This window comes from Chiloscyllium plagiosum, chromosome 44, assembly GCF_004010195.1.
Source record: "Chiloscyllium plagiosum isolate BGI_BamShark_2017 chromosome 44, ASM401019v2, whole genome shotgun sequence".
Classification (NCBI taxonomy): Eukaryota; Metazoa; Chordata; class Chondrichthyes; order Orectolobiformes; family Hemiscylliidae; genus Chiloscyllium; species Chiloscyllium plagiosum.
In genome coordinates, this window is record NC_057753.1 from 13,443,820 (window position 1) to 13,462,140 (window position 18,321).

At 41.2% G+C, this 18,321-nt stretch overlaps 2 gene segments (V, D, J or C); both read left to right on the plus strand.

Moving 5' to 3' along the window:
* Positions 1 to 3,869: 3,869 nt before the first annotated feature.
* On the plus strand, positions 3,870 to 4,217 carry LOC122543691. The segment is given in 1 exon segment: positions 3,870 to 4,217. A coding segment is annotated over 1 exon segment (348 nt).
* A 2,219-nt stretch (positions 4,218 to 6,436) lies between these two features.
* LOC122543692 lies at positions 6,437 to 7,444 on the plus strand. The segment is given in 2 exon segments: positions 6,437 to 6,500; positions 7,032 to 7,444. Coding segments are annotated over 2 exon segments (438 nt in total).
* The last annotated feature ends 10,877 nt before the right edge of the window (positions 7,445 to 18,321 follow it).

The window sequence follows — 18,321 nt, forward strand, 5'->3', positions numbered from 1 at the left end:
TGCTCGCACACTTATTCAGAGTGTGCGCGACAGGCGTGATCAGTGTGAAACATTGTGTACCACCTTCAGCAAATGTGCCTGGAGAAACAGATGAAGAAGCAACAAGTCCAACAACCAGAAGCGTCAAAACAGCGAATGCCAGCCCAGTTTTTGCTGTCACCCGTAACACAAATCTTCTGTGTGCCTGGTTTCCCTGCACTAAAGGAATACAGGGTGGTAGTTGTTCATGGCAGTAAGTCTTGCAACCGATTGAATTATATATCATTCGTTCATAATTTTTAACCTGCATCTAGAATATATTCATTTTTTATGAATACTAATTTATGTTAAGTACAGAAATATATTCATTTTTTATGAATAGTAATTTATGTTAAGTACAGAAATTCGCCGGGCTCTCTGTTAATTTGGGAATAAAGGACAGGTAAATCCGGAAGTTTGTGAACTTTGTTACACTACTGAACTTTTGGGATACCTCCAGGAACTGTAGGTCATACAGCTGTGCAGGGATTCCAATCATCCAGCTGTATTCAGAAATGTAAATATTTAAATTTCTTCTGTCCTGGGAAATCCTTCTAAATTAGATCATTGAGTCCAGGCAACATGCGTGCAAATTTCTTCTTCACTGTTCCATTTTAATAAATCTGTATTTGCATCAATATCCATAACAATTAAATGAGATTCCCGATTTCCTAAATATACTGACTACGCTTCAAAAAGTCAGTTTTTGAGCGACACTCCGGCGCCTGGAATGTGTTATCCTTCTGCCTGAAAAGTATTTCGGATGTATCCATCCCTCAGTTACGGTGAAGACATTCAGAATCAGTTCGAGACATCTCTCAAGTGAAGATCACTGCATTTTGAGGAACGACATTCCCACGACTCACAATGCTCTGACAGACAACTTTTCCCTCGTCTCTGATTGAGAAATGGAGAGAGTCATAGAGTCCTACAGCACGGAAACATGTCCTCTGACTGAAATGGTCCATGACGTCTGTCCATGCTAGCATCATTTTCCTGCACTTGGCCCATATCCTTCTAATCCGTTCCTATCCATGTACCTACTGAAATTCCCTTTAAATATTGTGAATGTACTTGCCTCAATCGCTTCCACTGGCACGTCATTCCACATGCGTACCACCATCTGTGTTAAAAATGTTGCCCTTAGGTTTCCCTTTTATTCATTCTGCTTAGACTGACGCCCTCTAATTCTTGATTCCCCAAACCTGGGGAAAAGATTGAGTTCATTCACACTGTTCATGCCTCTCATGGTCTTATACACCTCGATAAGATCCACACGCTCATCCCCGTTCCCCTCAGTCTCCTACACACTTAAAGATATAAGTCCTAGTTTGTCCAACCAGTCCTTCGAAATTGACCATTGAGTGCAGGAAACATGCTAGTAACTTCCTTCTGCACTCTTTCCATTTTAATAAATCCTTCACATAGCAAGGTGACCATACTGAGCACAATACCCGAAGTACGGCCTCACCATCTCCTGTACAATTGCAATGTAACTTCGCAATTTCTATACTCAATTCCCTGACTGATGAAGGCTTGTGTGCCAAACGCTATTTCACTGTCCTGTCTAACTGGGAGTTTCAGACAACCGTGCACTGGAACACAAATGTCTGTCTGTTGCACTACACTCCTTAAGGCACTACTATCCATCACGAAGCTCTTGCTTTTAACCAGCTTTCCAAAATGCAAGGCCTCATACTTACATGCACCAAATTCCATTTGCCATTTCGGGCCCAGGTCCCCAGCTGATCAAGGTTCTGCTGTAATTTCTTACAACCTTCCTCACTGTCCACGATGCCTCCAATTTTAGTGTCATCTACAAACTTACTGTTCATACCTTGTACATTCTCATTCAAATCATTGATATCAGAACATTGATATCAGAACATGAGCTGCTTATAAATGAATGTGATTAAACTATAGCCCCTCGTTCTAGTACTTCATGAATATGAGAAAGTAGCCCTTGAAAAACTCCCAATCGGAGCCCTCTTTATAAAATATGATGCTTTCTGAAATGCCTGCTGCTTTGATTCGAGAGCAGGTGGTGGAAATATATGATCTTATTCAGAAGTCAGCAACAAGCAGAGAGGTTTGACACTGTACTTCTTTCAACATCTAACCAGAAATAATTTCTGTTGCACGCGGAGATGGACACATACATTCACATGCATGTACACACAAACACACGCACGCACACACGCGTAAACACACAAAAAGACATGCACATGTACACACAGAAATGCACGTTGGTCACCTCATAAAAGTGCACATCTACACGGAGACACATAAATAGGTGTGCAAAGAGTGATACAAATATAAAGAGACACATAGACACTCAGAAACATGCATGCACACACAGAAGCACAAACCTGAAATTTAGTAAGTCCCCTGGTCGCTATCATTTTGCATGTTATCTGTTGCTCCCCTTCTGTCCAAATTTAGATCATAGAACATTATAGCGCAGTTCAGGCCTTCGGTTCTCAATGTTGCGACGACCTGTGGAACCAACCTGAAGCCCGCGTAATCTCCACTATTCTGTTCTCATCCATATGACTACCAAATGACCATTTAAATGACCTTGAAGTTGGCGATTCTACTACTGTCGCAGGAAGTGTGTTCCAGGCCCCATCTACTCTCTGAGTAAAGAAACTACCTCTGATATCGGTCCTATATCTATCACTCCTCTCTTTCAGGACATGTCCTATCATGCTAGCCATCGCCATCTGAGGGAAGCAGCTCGCAGTGCTCACCCAAACTTACCCTCTAATTATCTTCTCTGTCTCAATTAAGTCAGCTTTCGACCTTCTTCTTTCGAACAAAAACAGCATCAAGTCCCTCAAACAATCTTCGTAACGTCTTCACTCCATGCCAGGCAACATCCTCGTAAATCTCGTATAAACCCTTTCCAAAGCTTCCGCATCCTTCCTGTAATGTGGTGACCAGAACTGTACGCAAAGCTTACAATTTCTGAACCATCAGTATAATGATTGCACAGCATCTTTCAATAGAAGGAGATTTCAGAGGCGTTTCCATAGTTATGGGCACGTGCATCAGAGAAAGGTGGGTGAAGGTATGTGTTTTTGTGTGTTCGTGTTTGTGTTTGTGTTTGTGTGTGTGCGTGTGTATGTGTGTGTGTGTCTGTGTGTATGTGTGTGTGTGTGTCTGTGTGCGTGCGTACATGTGCATGCATGTGCATGAGTATGCAAGTGAGAGAGCGGGTTGATTTCAAGAAGATCACCATTGAGGGTCATGACATGATGAGTCACCAATGTTGCTTTCCCTGTTAGTATAGTGCACAGAATGGAAATAAATTTTCACATCGAATCGTGCTGATGTGACAGGCCGCTTCAAATCACAGACGAAAAGTATAGGATTAATATTGAGAAATTTTGCTTGTTTCAATAAGGCTGCCAAAGTGTGGAATACAGTTTCAGTTGCAATGCGTGAAGAAAATACCCCGAACTCGTTGGCTGCTGCATTTGAAATAAAAAGTGCAGAGTAAACTAGTGGTTTGTTAGGGGGAGGAGAGTATTTTTATTTTCGTTGATCATGATTCGTCCGAGTTCAATTGTTTCGAGAAAATTTACGTCTCAATTTCTGGACATAACCGCTAGAGGGCAGGGTGAATCTGTGACATTTATTGAATGTGTGAGCGGAGTGACATTTCACATCGTGTGAGCAGCCGTCAGTGTGAAAGACTTGGTACCGGAAGATAAACTCCAAGATACAAAATATTCCACAACTTCGAAAGAAGGCAGCACTGTGTTCGACACGAAAAGAGTGTTTTTCTACTTATTAACTCCTTTTTTTCAACAAAACTCTGTCGACCTAACGCTACATGTGACTTGAAGATGTCTAAAAATTACAGAGTTCTTTTCCTGCTTTCCTCTCTGATCTACACGGTAGAAACTGGAGAAGGCGAAGTTACGCAACTTGCTCAGTGGACAGTTGTTAAGGAGGCAGAAAACACTTCCATGGAGTGCCCCATAGCAACGGGATCGAGCACAGTGCATTGGTACAGACAGTTCCCGAACCAGCCGCCCCAGTATCTGGTGATGGCCAAAAGAGAAGCTGATCTACATGAGAGGATCTCCGCTTCAGTCAGTACAGACTACAAACACACTGTCCTAAGTGTGAGAGACGCCAGACTTAACGACACCGCCATCTATCTCTGTGCCAACAGGGGCACAGTGGTATAAACAGAGGGAGAGTCTGAACAAAAACCTACACAGAGTGGGTGGATTGTAGTGTTGAGTATCAAAGTTGTTATTTCAGTGCTCTAAAACTCGATGTTAATAGGAATTCAGTCACAAAAAAAGATACTTTTGCTCAGCAAGCTGTCAAGTGTGCAATTGGAAATCTGGGCGGAGACAAAGCAAGCAGATACACGTATGCCTCCATCAGTGAAAGATGAGAGAAAGAGCAGAAATAAAGTAACAATACATGTAGAAGATAAAATGGTCATAAACTGTTGAAAGATAAGTGGAAAACTAACGAGTGTGATGCATAGCCATGAAATATTAAATCAATTTAAGTCATAAATCAACCGTGAAGAAAAGTAAAGCGGCATTTATTTTAATATCATTCACATTTCATTAACAAGCACACAATCCTGTCGTCTCAAAAATGATTCCAAAAACCTAATCATTCAATATCATCCCATTTGACTCAATTGTTCATTTCCTGGTGGTGTAATATTCCGACATAATCTGCGAGAGGAAGCGGCAGTCCCACTCAGTGAAACTCTTTATGTCCTCTCGCAGACACTTTGAGCTATCCTCATCATTGCCTTGCCATTTAGTTTTGTGTTTTTGGCAAAATACATTGCCTTCTGTGAAGATTTACAGAATCTGCTCTCTTGCCGTTCCCATTCAGTCTCTCAGAGAAACTGCATCATCATGTCTTTCTTCAAAAAATATGTAGTATTTGGGAGCTGCAGGAAATTCTGGCACGCATCACTAATATACCTTGATAATGTGGCATTGCGCCATTTTGTCCGGATGCTGCAAAGTATCCGGTATCGATACCGTAGATACATTTGCTTTGGCACAATGCAAAATTCAAGAAATGTCGACAGCTATGAATATTTTCAGAAAATGCAGCAAAGTCAACATTCCACTCTACCATTTCTTTAATTGAAAATCTGTTTTTTCTTTAACTTGATATCACTGAGTGCAAAAGCCTCAAACACACTGTCCCTCAGGCTGGGCTAATGGAAGTTCTCAAAACATCAGAGAATAATTCTCCAAACTGGAGAAATCCAGGTTCTGATGCAAACAACGTGGACTGTGTTCCTTCTCTGACTTCGCTTGCAGACAAGCAAAAAGGCCAAATGTCAAAATTGCTTTCAAGTCATTGTAAAACCCTGTGGTCTGGGTTTTACAATCACCTAATGCTTTTGTCAGCAATGAACCAATGGGCAGAGATCCGGAAGTGCGAGCAATTCCTGTCTAAAAATATTTTAGTTTCGACCAGTTCTGCTCACATTCACTGCGATCCGTCTGTAACAATGTCGCCTGGAGCATTGTGGTTATACCTCACAACTGCAACTGTTCTAACGGGAAGGTTGATAAACTTGAGGATCTCTCTGTTCCAGATGAGCAGCGGCAATTGCAGTTACCCAAACAGTTCCATCAATACAGAGGCAGCGATACATTCTCTCCAAATGGAAATACACGTGTGGAGTCAAAGTTTTCCAACACCAGCACTGTTTGGGATGAGTTAGCAAATGACCGCGACTGAAAGGCTGAGAGGTAAGCAGGATTGGGTCCGTTCAAATACTTTTACAGAGGTGTGCAATTTAAGCTCATGTGCCGTCTGCAGTTTTCCCTTTAGGATCGGGAACAAAATGGAAAATGACCTTGTTAGATGGTGTGACCTGTTTATGAAGGAGATTTTATTTAATCTTTCAAAACCCTTTGTCAATGCATCTGGTGAGTTCCATGAAGTAAATTCTTTATTATCTTCCCGAACTTATTTCTCAGATTATTGTTCAAGATGACAGGATGACTGTGGCCTCAGAATAATGAGGTGTTTTCTGTAATTTCCGGATTCTCCTGAAGTCTCTAACTTCAAGTTCTGATCTTCTTAATGTTGACCTTTGCAACAAAACTGTATGCATCTGTCTAAGTCTGTTCTTTCGTCCTATGATCTGTACTGTATGTCCTTCTTTACTATGATCTGTCTATACTACTCGTAAATAAAGCTTTTCACTGCACTGAGGTACACATGACAAATTGTCCATCAATTAACCAATAAAATACGTCGATCAATCAATTTTACAGGACCTTGTCGAGGAGATTCTGTCTCACAGACGCCGGCTTCGGTCGCAGTGATTGAGGAGGACAGTATCCAGTTCTTCTGTAATTATACTACAACAAGAAACACTCGGGGCCTTTACTGGTACCGTCAATATTCCAGTTTTCCAACACCAGCACTGTTTGGGATGAGTTAGCAAATGACCGCGACTGAAAGGCTGAGAGGTAAGCAGGATTGGGTCCGTTCAGATACTTTGACAGAGGTGTGCAATTTAAGCTCATGTGCCGTCTGCAGTTTTCCCTTCAGGATCGGGAACAAAATGGAAAATGACCTTGTTAGATGGTGTGACCTGTTTATGAAGGAGATTTTATTTAATCTTTCAAAACCCTTTGTCAATGCATCTGCTGAGTTCCATGAAGTAAATTCTTTGTTATCTTCCCGAACTTATTTTTCAGATTATTGTTCAAGATGACAGGATGACTGTGGCCTCAGAATAATGAGGTGTTTTTTGTAATTTCCGGACTCTCCTGGAGTCTCTAACTTCAAGTTCTGATCTTCTTAATGTTGACCTTTGCAACAAAACTGTATGCATCTGTCTAAGTCTGTTCTTTCGTCCTATGATCTGTACTGTATGTCCTTCTTTACTATGATCTGTCTATACTACTCGTAAATAAAGCTTTTCACTGCACTGAGGTACACATGACAAATTGTCCACCAATTAACCAATCAAATACGTCGATCAATCAATTTTACAGGACCTTGTCGAGGCGATTCTGTCTCACAGACGCCGGCTTCGGTCGCAGTGAATGAGGAGGACAGTATCCAGTTCTTCTGTAATTATACTACAACAAGAAACACTCGGGGCCTTTACTGGTACCGTCAATATTCCAGTGGTCCCATAGAGCTGCTGCTGTGGAGAAGCAAATTTAGCGGGAACACAGAGAAGTTTCACAGAGACTGGCTATCCCCAGAGCTCGATCATATGAACCACACCATCAACATGAAAGTGGTCAAAATAGAACTGGCAGACTCTGTAGTGTACTACTGCGCACTGAGACCCATGGAGTCTCAGAATTGGGTTGACCCTGTGCAAAAACATGACATTGTGTGTGCCAGGCAATCGATGAGATCAAGAGTGGATCTGAAAGGGTTCCCGAAATCACGGTGATAGCTGATATTTTTCATTTGAATGTAAAACTTTATTCGTTATAAATATATTATTGAAATAAACTAAAGCTGTCTGTTTAGTGAATGAAAAGTGAGCACATGATTTCAAGCCTTTTCTAAAGTCACAAAGTATGCCACGTTTACAGCAATGTGCGATGTAGAAAATGCAGCAACCATTTGCATCTAACAAAATATAAATCATTTGTTTGGAGAAACAATGATCGATCACGTGATTCTGATCGGTCACGCGAATCGCTGGAGCAACCTGAGCACCATAAAACATTTTGTTCGATGATGAGTAATGCCCCTAAAGCTGAATGTTAACAGTTTCAAAATAACAGCGGATGGATTCGTTGGTCCAGGATAATGCAGGCTTGCTTTCAAATACCGATTAGAAAGTGGGATGTAACTCAGATCTGAACAACATTAACCAGTTAAGCAAACCCAATCATGGCTGATTAATGAGTCAAAGTCATCAGTGAAATTCTCAGTCGCCAAAATTATCCATAGCGCTCAGTGCTGCGTCAGGGGCCGTGTAGAGTTATTGAGTTGAGTCTGGGTCGGTTACTTTTCAGAGGGTGGTGTGGATTTGTTGAGACAAATGGCTTCTTTTCACACTGCAGGGATTCCGTGACTTTTGTAAAAAGAGTAACTTTCTCGACCAGTGCTGTGGATATGTAAGTCACATATGGGCCAGACCAGGTGAGGACAGAGGATTTTACAAAGTACATCATTGAATCAAGTCAATCAATTGACAATGTTATCATGGTCATTGTTAGACTCTCACATCCAGATGCTTAATTTTATTCAATTTAGTTTTCATCATCTGCTTTGGTGAGATTCGAATCCCGCTTCTCAGAACGTTAACTGACTCTCTGCAATAATCATCGAGCGATAATACTTATCGGTTATCTACTCCCACTTTTGCGAACTTTCTCCAAAACTTTCCTTTTCAAACATGTTTTCTGTTTCCTTTTGAAAGTTCCCATTGAAGGTTTATTGATCATCATTTCAGGTAATGCATTCTTGTACATTTTAAATCGATACGAGGAATGAGGCATATCTCAAAAGCCAGTGTGTGGGATGCACATATCACGACAAGTGGAAATTCTTAGGCACAATACAGGTCCTTCTTTATCTAGTATTCAAAGTATTATCATTATGAAGAATCTTTACCGATCCATTTCACTTCCACTTCCACTTGCAATTTTAGTACAGATTTTAACTAATTACTTTCAAATGTGCGTTTGCCCATAAATCAGAATGGTACCGCAAACAGATTCAGATGTTGGAGAATTATCAAGTGCTATTTTCAAACTGGAAAGTTAAACCTATCACTTTACTTTCAGTCAGGAACAAATCATAAACACAACCGTCTGTATGTTTCAGAGCTCCAACATTCACATTATGAATGTGATCATAGCCTTCCTGAGAAAGGAATTTTAACTCATCAAGATGTTCGACAAACATTCACAGCAGGGCTCAGCATGTGCACGGTCATGGATTCAATTGAGCACCTCCTAGATAGAAACAAAGACAATGTTGTCAAGGAGGAATCATGAAGATGTGACGACTATGTCAAGGGATTTAATTCCCCATTCTGGCTGGAAATCCATTGACGAATGCCGGGGGTGGAGGGTGGGGGGATGAATTTTTGAAGTTCGTTGTGAACTTTTCTGAAGCAAAACGTTGAAGGACCAAATTAAAATCAGCTAATTTTAGGTTTAGCGTTGGTCAACGAGAGAGGGCAATTAGTAATGGTGTACTTGACAGAAATGTCCTTGTATACTTACATACCGCATAAGAACAATGAGTTGACTCTTATAGAGAATAATACTCGTTTATTGGACACAATTAATATAAGAACTATAAACTAACTAAACAAACACTGCGAACTATCTTAATTTAACTTTGTGTGTGTGTATATATATATATACCATCACACTCGAATTTGGCCAGGCTGTATGTGTTGACATTTTAGTTTTCTTCCGATGGTCTGAAGGTGTGTTCTCCTATGGTGGATATTCCTGAGTTGCCATCTGACTGGGACTGTGCGTTGACTTTTATCCATTTGGGTCCTCGCGCTTTTTTGGAGAGTTTTGAGGATCTGCCAACGGATTGATTACGTTTTATTACCCTGACCATTCAGACCCAATCATGTGTTGGCACGTCGATGGCAAGGTGGCCCTTAGGCTTATAATAGGGTGGGTGCTGGGTACGCGTACCCTCCTCCAAATAAGAGTGTAAGGCGCCTCTCTGTCTCACGAATAAGTCACTGTTCCCAATTGTCCAGAGGGCGACATTCCATGGTGCCATTCAGATCCAACTTCAGGTGTGTATTGCAGGGTCTGCAGCTGTCAGGTTTGTTTACAAACTGTCTGTGGGCAGCTGCAACTTGTCTGGATTCTGCCGCATGTGGATTAGCGCAATCAATTTGGTCATGGCGAAGTTCGATTTCTCAGCATGCTTTAATCATTGTTCATCCTTTCTAATTCAATGGTAAGTTTATTAGTGCCCATCTTAAGTTCATTATTTCAGCTGACGCTTCAGGCCATAGTAACCTTCCTCTGCAGAAGTCCTGTTGAGTAGAGAATATAATGTTGTGCAATTTTTAATCAAGATTCAAAGCGACATAATTCATACTGGAAATAGAGTCTGAAACCTGAACAATGTAACGTCTGAAAACTGGAATCGCAAATTGATTATGAAGGATTGGCAAAATGAACAAAATGATTTGGTAGCACACAGGTGTTACTGAGTGGTTGGAGAGTTACTTTATGGTCTGTAATTTTTGCTTGTTCCTCGAAAACAGAAGCATGTAACTGGCAATATAATTCAACTGGCTAACGAAAGTTTGAAGATGCCTATGTTGCATGGTTTGAAAGGCTGCAAGAAAGAGTGAGAAGCGAAAGCATTGAAAGCAATTTAAAATTCTATAATGGATAACCAAAAGAGCGATTAAAGGGGGAAAGAGAAGATGAATGGCATCTCAGACGAATCATAAATGTGGACTGTAGAAAATGCTTACATAGATGAAATGAAGAAAAGCACAAAAACATACTGGATTGATACCTATGCCATCAGCTCCAATAATTACAGCCTTATCACTAATGTCCAGTTGCAGAAGCGTGGCCGTAATATGCATTGCACAACTTCGCCGAGTGTCCTGCAACAGAACATTTTCATTACCTCTACCACGTATATAGTAGTTGAATGGGAACACTTCACTCACAGGCCATATTCGGCTGTGTCTTGGACCTACATCGCATTCTTTCATGTTCACTTGGTCAAGACTCTAGAACTCTCTTGCTAACAACAATCTGCGTGCCCCAACTCATCAAGAGTTGCAGACATTCAAGAAATCAGGTCACTACCACGTTCTCCCAGACAGTTAGGTTTGGTCAAAGCTGCTCTCCCTGGTTCTCTGTGCTGAAAGTGATACAATGCCACCTTCTGCTGGTGGCTGCACAGGCGATGTGTAATAATCTTTGGGGATTATGTCAGAGGAATGGCAGCAACGCACTGCATTGTACAAACGTACGACAGCATCTGCTTTCACACGTAATCAGTATGGGAATGATAGAGTTGAGGAGTGTGAAACATTGTGTGCCATCTCCAGCAAATGAATGTGTCTCGAAAAGGCAGATTAAGAAACAGGAAGTCGTATAACCAGAAGCGTCAACACAGCAAACACTATGAACAGGCGACATTGAAATGCCAGCCCAGTTTTCTCTGTCACCCGTAATACAAAGGTTTTGTATGTCTGGTTTCTCGGCATTCAAGGAATACAGGTGGTAGTTGTTCATCACAGCAAGAGTTGCAATCGATTGAGTTATATAACATCAGTTCACAATTGTTAACCTGCATCTCGAATATATTCATTTGCAGTGAATGCTAATTTATGTTAAGTACAAAAGCCTGACGCGGCCTCTATGCGAATTTTGGGACTAAAGGGCATGTAAATCCGGAATTTTGTGAACTTTGATAAATTCTTTAACGTTTCGGATACCTATATGAACAGATGTTGCGACTATCCAGGCATTCCAATCATCCAGCTGTATTCGGAAGCGTAAATACTTAAATTTCTTCTGTCATGGGAGATTTGTCTCGAGCTCTGTATTTGCATCATTATCGCTGGCAATTAAGTTAGATTACCTGTTTCCAAAATACACTGACTTCGCTTCAAAAAGTCGGGTTTTGAAAGATGCTCCAGCGCCTAGATCATATTATCCTGCTGCATGAAAAGTAGTTTGAAATGTCCATCCCTCAGTTCCGGTGAAGACATTCTAAATCAGTTGGAGATATCTCTCAATAAAGACTACTGCCTTTTGAGGAAGGACATTCCAAGTCTCACAATATTCTGTCAGATTAGTTATCCCTCATCGCTGATTAAATGGATAGATATATAGAGTCCTACAGCACGGAGTAGGCTCTGTCTCAAATGGCACACGCTGTCCGTCAACACTAACACAAGTTTCATGCACTTAGTCCACATCTTTCTAAACCTTTCCTATCCATGAAATTGTCTAAATGATTTTAAATGTTGCTAATGTACCCACCCACCATCTACGTTGGCAGTTCATTCCACATGAGTACTCCCCTCTGTGTTAAAAAGGTGGCCGGTGGATATTCCCGAGTTACCATCTGACTGGGACGGTGCGTTGACTTTTATCCATTTGGGTCCTCGCGCTTTTTTGGGAGAGTTTTGAGGATCTGCCAACGGATTGATTAAGTTTTATTACCCTGACCATTCAGACCCAATCATGTGTTGGCACGTCGATGGCAAGGTGGCCTTTAGGCTTATAATAGGGTGGGTGCGGGGTACGCGTAAACTCCTCCAAATAAGAGTGTAAGGCGCTTCTCTGTCTCACGAATAAGTCACTGCTCCCAATTGTCCAGAGGGCGACATTCCATGGCGCCATTCAAATCCAACTTCAGGTGTGTATTGCAGGGTCTGCAGCTGTCAAGTTTGTTTCCAAACTGTCTGTGGGCAGCTGCAACTTGTTTGGATTCTGCCGCATGTGGATTAGCGCAATCAATTTGGTCATGGCTAAGTTCGATTTCTCAGCATGCTTTAATCATTGTTCATCTTTTCTAATTCAATGGTAAGTTTATTAGTGCCCATCTTAAGTTCATTATTTCAGCTGACGCTTCTGGCCATAGTAACCTTCCTCTGCAGAAGTCCTGTTGAGTAGAGAATATAATGTTGTGCAATTTTTATTCAAGATTCAAAGCGACATAATTCATACTGGAAATAGAGTCTGAAACCTGAACAATGTAATGTATGAAAATTGGAATCGCAAATTGATTATGAAGGATTGGCAAAATGACAAAATGATTTGGTAGCACACAGGTGTTACTGAGTGGTTGAAGAGGTACTTTATGGTCTGTAATTTTTGCTTGTTCCTCGAAAACAGAAGCATGTAACTGGCAATATAATTCAACTGGCTAACGAAAGTTTGAAGATGCCTATGTTGCATGGTTTGAAAGGCTGCGAGAAAGAGTGAGAAGCGAAAGCATTGAAAGCAATTTAAAATTCAACAAAGGATAACCAAAAGACCGATTAAAGGGGGAGAGAGAAGATGAAAGGCATCTCAAACGAATCATAAATGTGGACTGTAGAAAATGCTTACATAGATGAAATGAAGAAAAGCACAAAAACATACTGGATTGATACCTATGCCATCAGCTCCAATAATCACAGCCTTATCACTAATGTCCAGTTGCAGAAGCGTGGCCGTAATATGCATTGCACAACTTCGCCAAGTGTCCTGCAACAGAACATTTTCATTCCCTCTACCACATATATAGTAGTTGAATGGGAACACTTCACTCACAGGCCATATTCGGCTGTATCTTGGACCTACATCGCATTCTTTCATGTTCACTTGGTCAAGACCCTATAACTCTCTTGCTAACAACAATCTGCGTGCCCCAACTCATCAAGAGTTGCAGATATTCAAGAAAGCAGGTCACCAACACGTTCTACCAGACAGTTAGGTTTGGTCAAAGCTGCTCTCCCTGGTTCTCTGTGCTGGAAGTGATACAATGCCACCTTCTGCTGGTGGCTGCACAGGCGATGTGTAATAATCTTTGGGGATTATGTCAGAGGAATGGCAGCAACGCACTGCATTGTACAAACGTACGACAGCATCTGCTTTCACACTTAATCAGTATGGGAATGATAGAGTTGAGGAGTGTGAAACATTGTGTGCCATCTCCAGCAAATGAATGTGCCTCGAAAAGGCAGATTAAGAAACAGGAAGTCGTATAACCAGAAGCGTCAACACAGCAAACACTATGAACAGGCGACATTGAAATCTCAGCCCAGTTTTCTCTGTCACCCATTATACAAAGGTTTTGTATGTCTGGTTTCTCGGCATTCAAGGAATACAGGTGGTAGTTGTTCATCACAGTAAGAGTTGCAATCGATTGAGTTATATAACATCAGTTCATAATTGTTAACCTGCATCTCGAATATATTCATTTGCAGTGAATGCTAATTTATATTAAGTACAAAAGCCTGAGGCGGTCTCTTTGCGAATTTGGGACTAACGGGCATGTAAATCCGGAATTTTGTGAACTTTGATAAATTCTTTAACGTTTCGGATACCTATATGAACTACAGATGTTGCGGCTATCCAGGCATTCCAATCATCCAGCTGTATTCGGAAGCGTAAATACTTAAATTTCTTCTGTCATGGGAGATTTGTCTCGAGCTCTGTATTTGCATCATTATCGCTGGCAATTAAGTTAGATTACCTGTTTCCAAAATACACTGACTTCGCTTCAAAAAGTCGGGTTTTGAAAGATGCTCCAGCGCCTAGATCATATTATCCTGCTGCATGAAAAGTAGTTTGAAATGTCCATCCCTCCGTTCCGGTGAAGACATTCTAAATCAGTTGGAGATATCTCTCAATAAAGACTACTGCCTTTTGAGGAAGGACATTCCAAGTCTCACAATATTCTGTCAGATTAGTTATCCCTCATCGCTGATTAAATGGATAGATATATAGAGTCCTACAGCACGGAGTAGGCTCTGTCTCAAATGGCACACGCTGTCCGTCAACACTAACACAAGTTTCATGCACTTAGTCCACATCTTTCTAAACTTTTCCTATCCATGAAATTGTCTAAATGATTTTAAATGTTGCTAATGTACCCACCCACCATCTACGTTGGCAGTTCATTCCACATGAGTACTCCCCTCTGTGTTAAAAAGGTGGCCCTTCTGTTCATTTTTATTATTTCCCCTTTTAACTAATATCCTCTAGTTCTTGATTCCCCAACCCTGGGAAAAAGACTGAGTGAATTCACACTATCCACGCCTCTCATGGTCTTACGCACCTCCATAAGATCCACCCACGCTCCCCTCAGTCTCCTACAATTTAAAGTTCTAGTTTGTCAAACCTCTCATCATAAACAAACCATTGAGTCCAGAAAATATGCTTGTAAATTTCTTCTGCATTCTCTCCATTTTAATAAATCATTCATATAGCAAGGTGACCAAACTGAACACAATACTCCAAGTGTGGCCTCACCAACGTCCTGCACAATTGCAACATAAATTCCCAATTTCCACACTCAGTTCCCTGACTGATGGAGGCTAGTGTGCCAAAAGCCATTTTTACACTGTCCTGTCTAATTGTGACTTTCAGAGAACCATGCATCTGAACACCAAACTCCGTCGGTTGCACAACCCCCATTAAGGCCCTACCATCCATCATGAAGCTCTTGCATTGAATTGACTTTCCAAAATGCAAGACGTCACACATATGTGTATCAAATTCCATTTGCCATTTCTGGCCCAATTCTCCAGCTGATCAAGGTCCTGCTGCAATTTCTGATAACCTCCTTCAATGTCCATGATACTTCCGATTTTAGTGTCATCTACAAACGTAGTGTTCATGCCTTGTATATTCTCATTCAAATCATTGATTATAGGAATATTGCATTTTCAAAATGGATGCATTTAAACGAAACCCTCTTATTACGTCCTGAGTATTGGAAAGTAGCCCTTGAGGAATTCCCAATCTGAGACCTCTTAAGAAAATATGATGCTTTCTGAAATGCCTACCGCTTCAATTTGACAGCAGGTGGTGGAACTGTATGATCTTCTTCAGAAGACAGGAGCAAGCAGACAACTTTGACACTGCAATTCTTTCAACATCAAGCCAGACGTAATTTCCATTGCACACGGGGATGGACACATACATCCACTTGCACGTATACACACACACACACACACACACACACACACACGCGTGCACACCAACAGACAAAGACAAACACAGACACATACACACACATGTAAAACACACACAAAGACATGCACATGAACACACAGAAATGCACTTTGGTAGCCACCTAATAGTACACATTTCCACAGACAGCAACGAACATAAATAGATGTGCAGACAGAAATATACATGGAAAGAGACACACAGACACCCAGAGGCATGCACGCACACACAAAAATGCACAAACCTGAAGTATAGTACGACCCCTGCTCACTTTCATTTTTCCCGCTATCTGTTGATCCACCTCTGTCAGCATTTAGAACAGAGAACATAGAACATTGCAGCGCAGTACAAGCCCTTCGGCCCTCGATGTTGCGCCGACCTGTGAAAACAATCTGAAGCCCATATAACCTATACTATTCCGTTCTCATCCATATGCCTATCCAATTACCATTTATATGCCTTAAGGTTGGCAAGTCTTCTACTGTTGCCAACAGTGCATTCCACGCACCTTCTACTCTCTTAGTGAAGAAACTACCTCTGATATCTGTTCTTTATCAATCATTCCTCAGTTTGAATCCACGTTCCGTCGTGCTATCTATACGGATCCGAGGAAAAAGCTCTCACTGTCCACCCGATCTAACCATCTACTTATCTTCTATGTCTCAATTAAGTCACCCCTCAACCTTCTTCTTTCTAACGAAAACAGCCTCACGTCTCCCAGGTCTGTACTCGTAAAACATCCCAATAAATGTTGTCTGATCTCTTTCCAAAGCTTCCACATCCTTCCTACAATATGGTGACCAGAAGAACACGCATTGCTCCAAGTGCAGCCGTACCATTCAGGTTCCATTTCTGAAGCACCAGCATAATAAATGTACAGCATCTTCCAATAGAAGGCGATTTCAGAGATGCTTGCGTGGTTTTGGGCAGACCCCATTAGAGACAGGTGGGTGCGTTTGTGTGTGTGTGTATATAAGCATGTGTATGTGTATGCACGTGAGGGAGCTGTTGATTTCAGAAAGATCACCCTTGAGGGCCATCATACAATGAGTTACTAATGTTGCTTTTCCAGTAAGTACAGTACCCAGAACGGAAATGCACGTTCTCATCGCATCACGCAGAAGTGACACGCCGCTTCAAATCGCAGGCCAAGGTTTTAGGTTTAATATTGAGATATTTTGCTTGCTTCAATAAGGCTGATCAAAGTTTGGAATACAGTTTCAGTTGCAATGAGTGAAGATATTACCCTGAAATCGTTGGGTGCTGCCTTTGAAATAAAAACGTGCAGAGTATCACAGGCAACAGGTTTTTTGGGGGTTGGAGGCGATTCCGCAACTCATTCCGCAACTTTGAAAGAAAGCAGCACTGTGGTTGACACGAAAACACCGCTTTTCTTGTCGTTAACTCCTTTTTTTCAACAAAACTCTGCGGACCTTATATTTCATGTGGCTTGATGATGCCTGAAATTTACCGAGTTCTTTTCTTGCTTTCCTCTCTGATCCATATTGTAGAAACTCGAGAAGATGAAGTAAGGCAACTTGCACAGTGGACAATTGTTAAGGAGGCAGAAAACGCTTCCATGGAGTGCTCCAAAACACTGACATCTGGCATAGTGCATTGGTACAGACAGTTCCCGAACCAGCCACCCCAGCATCTGGTCATAGCCAAAACAGAAGCTAATCAACGTGAGAGCATCTCCGCGTCAAGCAGTACAGACTACAAACACAGTGTCCTCAGTGTGAGAGACACCAGACTTAATGACACCGCCATCTATTTCTGCGCCAATGGGGACACAGTGTTACAAACTGAGGGCGAGTCTGAACAAAACGGTACACCGCGTGGGAAGGCCGCAGTGCTGAGTATTAATGATATTATTTCGAGTCTCTATCATTCGATGTTAAGGGGAATCCAGTAACAAAACAAAAATACAGCTGAGCAAGATGCAAAGAGTGCAAGAAGTGAAGAGAATTGGAAATCTGGGCGGCGACAAAGCATGCCTATACACGTGTGCGTATATTCGTGAAATATGACAGAAAGAGCAGAAATAAAGGAATAACACATGTAGTAGATAGAATAGTGACAAACCATTGAAAGATAAATGGAAAAATAAGAAGTGTCATGTTAAGATGATAAATATTACATCATTTTAAGTCATAAATCAACCGCGAAGGAAAGTAAAGAGGCCTTTCTTTTAATATCATTCACATTTTAATGACAGTTACATAATACAGTCGTCTAAAAAGCTAATCTTACGGTATTACCCCATCAAAACAATTGTTCATTTCCGTGTGGTGCAACGTTCTTAGATGTCTCCTGCAGTCAAAATGTAGTCATCATGTCTTCCTTCCAAAAATATTATAGTATTTGTGTGCTGCAGGCAACTCTGGCATGCATCAATAATACACCTTGAAAATATGGCAGTGAACCATTTTGTCCAGGTGCTGCAATGTATCCAGTGTAGATACCGTGGATACGTTTGCTATGGGACAATGGAAAATTAAAGAAATGTCGATAACTATGAAACTTACCACAAAATACAGCCAAATCGACATTCCACTTAACTATTTAAGTAATTGAAATGTACATTTTTTAAATGGACATCATCACTGTGTTCAAAACACTTAAAGACACTGAC